General features: G+C 25.6%; 1 protein-coding gene across 12 annotated transcripts in view; it reads left to right on the top strand.

Annotated features, from left to right (window-relative positions):
• Positions 1-2,436, top strand: part of LOC117168928 (probable E3 ubiquitin-protein ligase HERC4) — a 39,174-nt gene that overhangs the window by 31,703 nt on the left and 5,035 nt on the right. For 11 of the 12 annotated variants that reach the window (XM_033354899.1, XM_033354905.1, XM_033354901.1 and 8 more), the window contains one exon: positions 1,070-1,219. In XM_033354899.1, the coding sequence (XP_033210790.1) occupies positions 1,070-1,219 (150 nt within the window). Of the gene's footprint in view, positions 1-1,069; positions 1,220-2,436 lie in introns of those variants that run through there. The other variant, XM_033354910.1, reaches the window with a different exon arrangement.

Genomic DNA, 2,436 nt, shown 5'->3' with positions numbered 1-2,436 from the left:
TATCTAGTCGGAAGTGGTGCTGACTGAAAACAGATGATTTGGAGCGATTCGCGCGCCATCTGTTGGTCATTCTAAGGACTTATTGAACTACCCTCGTATTTTGGTAAAAAATTGTCTTTTTTAGTCGAAAATTAGTCTTGTTATTTGAAAATTAAGATTTTGAGTTGACAATTCCACTATTCCAGTAGAAAATTCATAACTTTGGATGAGAATTTAACTATTTCATTGAAAAACTGTTTATTTCGAAATTAATTTTTTAACTGCAAATTTGACTATTTAGTTTTTGGTTGAAAATTAATCTTTTTTAGTTGAAAATGTGTATTCTTTATTTAAAAATTTATATTTTTTAGTTGAGAAGTAAATTATTTGGTTAAAACATTGACTAATATTTTTGGTTAAAAATTCAACAGTCTTTTTAAAATTCATCTTTCTTGTTAAAAATGCAATTCATTATACTTTAAAGAATATATTTCTCTAATAATGTAGTATGATTAAATATAATAATATAATAAAATAATATGTTCAATAAGCACTAAATTTCAAGTATGCAGATAAAATAAAAATTTGTTCTAATTTTCATTCAAATTCATGGACTTTAGGGACAAGTTGAAAAATTATTATGTTTTCAGTATTATTTATTTAATTAATCGGCGGTGATAATATATTTAAGAATATCTTTTAATGTAATTATCAAAACTTGCTAAATTAAACATATCATTTAATTCCCAAGACACTCGTACCATTCAGAAATTACGGATCCTTAATTAAAGTTACTTTCACAAATGAAAAAAAAATTATATAATTTTACATATAAAAAATAAAATGTCTACTCTTTTAAATATTTGGACTGAAAAAAACATAGCTTATAATAAATTCACGAAGTTTTGTACATATTTCCAATCGATTATTTAAAAAATTGAAAATACTTGGAATGGCTTCCTACTATGAAAAATTATACTTGGAAAAATCTTGAGATGCCTGGAAAAAACCTGGAATTAATCGGGAATTTTTTTCGAGGATTTTAGTAGACATCCTGCATGTGCATTTTTTCTAAATTATTTCATTGCAGGAGTTTACAAGATATACTGGACTACGAGAGAAGTGACTTTGAAGATGTCTTTGGTCTAAACTTTGAAATAACTCGGGAGTTTTATGGAGCGAAGAAAAGTGTCGAATTGATACCGGGTGGCAGTACAATTCCTGTAACTCTAGAAAATAAGTAAGAAAACTTATCATAATTGTTTCAGATTAAAAAATAAAAAAGTTATGCGACACTTTCTGAGTAAAAAATGGTGTTTTTTGGATCGTCGATAAACTATATTACCAATGGGAAAAGGGAGGGGGGTCACGCAAAAAACTGGGATTTTTCGTTTAAATTTTTATTTTTCTTAAAAATTCTAGTGTTTGATTGAAAATTTAATTATTTTATTAAAAATGCAACTTTTATGTTAAAAACTTCTATTTTTTGGTAAAAAATTCAAAAGCTTGTTTGAAAGTTGAACATTTTTGTGTTTAAGCAGAAAATTAATATTCTTTTTTGAAAAATCATCATTTTGGTTGAGGAGAATTCAATTATTTTGTTAAAAATTCCTGTTTTTTAGTTGAATTTAACCAGTTGAAAATTGTTTTTATTTTTATTAACAATTAACTTTTTAAACTGAAAGTGAAAGTATTTCACTTTTAATTAGTAACATATTTTTTAGTTCAAAATTCAACTATTTGGTCAAAAATTAAGTTATCTTGATAAAAAATTACATTCTGGGTGAAAATTCATCTTTGTAGAGTACTATTTTGTTGTGTTATCTTTTTTGGTAGAAAATTCAACTGTTTTCTAGAAAATTCGTCCTTTTGGATTTAAAATTCATACATTCGTACATGAAACAAGAAATGTTTGAGCTTTTGTTGAGGGTTCATCTTTTTTGTTTGAATACTGAAAGATATATCTATAAAAATTCAACTATTTTGTTATAAATTTCTTAATTCTGTTGAAAATTCAATTATTTTTTAAAGTTTTCTTTGTGGTTGAAAATTATACCTATGGATGGTGATTGATTTTTTAGTAGAAAATTTATGTATTTTTTTAAAATTCGTTTCTGATTGAAAATTGAACTCTCACAGTTACATATTTATAATTTCATTTGAAAATTCATGACTTGATTAAAAATTAAAATACTTATTTGAAAATTCTTGTTTATTTTATTGAAAACTTATCCTTTTTAGTTGGAAATTCATGTATTTTCTTGAAAATCTTCTGTTTTGATGCTTGGGGACCGTCCATAAAGGACGTCCGCTAATTTTTTATAAAACTAGAGTGACCCCTCCCTTATGTCACATATGGTCACATTTTTACTAACCACCCCCTTCAAAAAGACGTCACAAATTTAATAAACCCCCCTCCTTGCAATTTCAGTACTATTGTGACTTATTCATAATTTC

Source organism: Belonocnema kinseyi, chromosome 3 (genome assembly GCF_010883055.1).
Source record: "Belonocnema kinseyi isolate 2016_QV_RU_SX_M_011 chromosome 3, B_treatae_v1, whole genome shotgun sequence".
Taxonomy (NCBI): domain Eukaryota; kingdom Metazoa; phylum Arthropoda; class Insecta; order Hymenoptera; family Cynipidae; genus Belonocnema; species Belonocnema kinseyi.
This window is presented reverse-complemented; position numbering and strand designations above follow the sequence as displayed.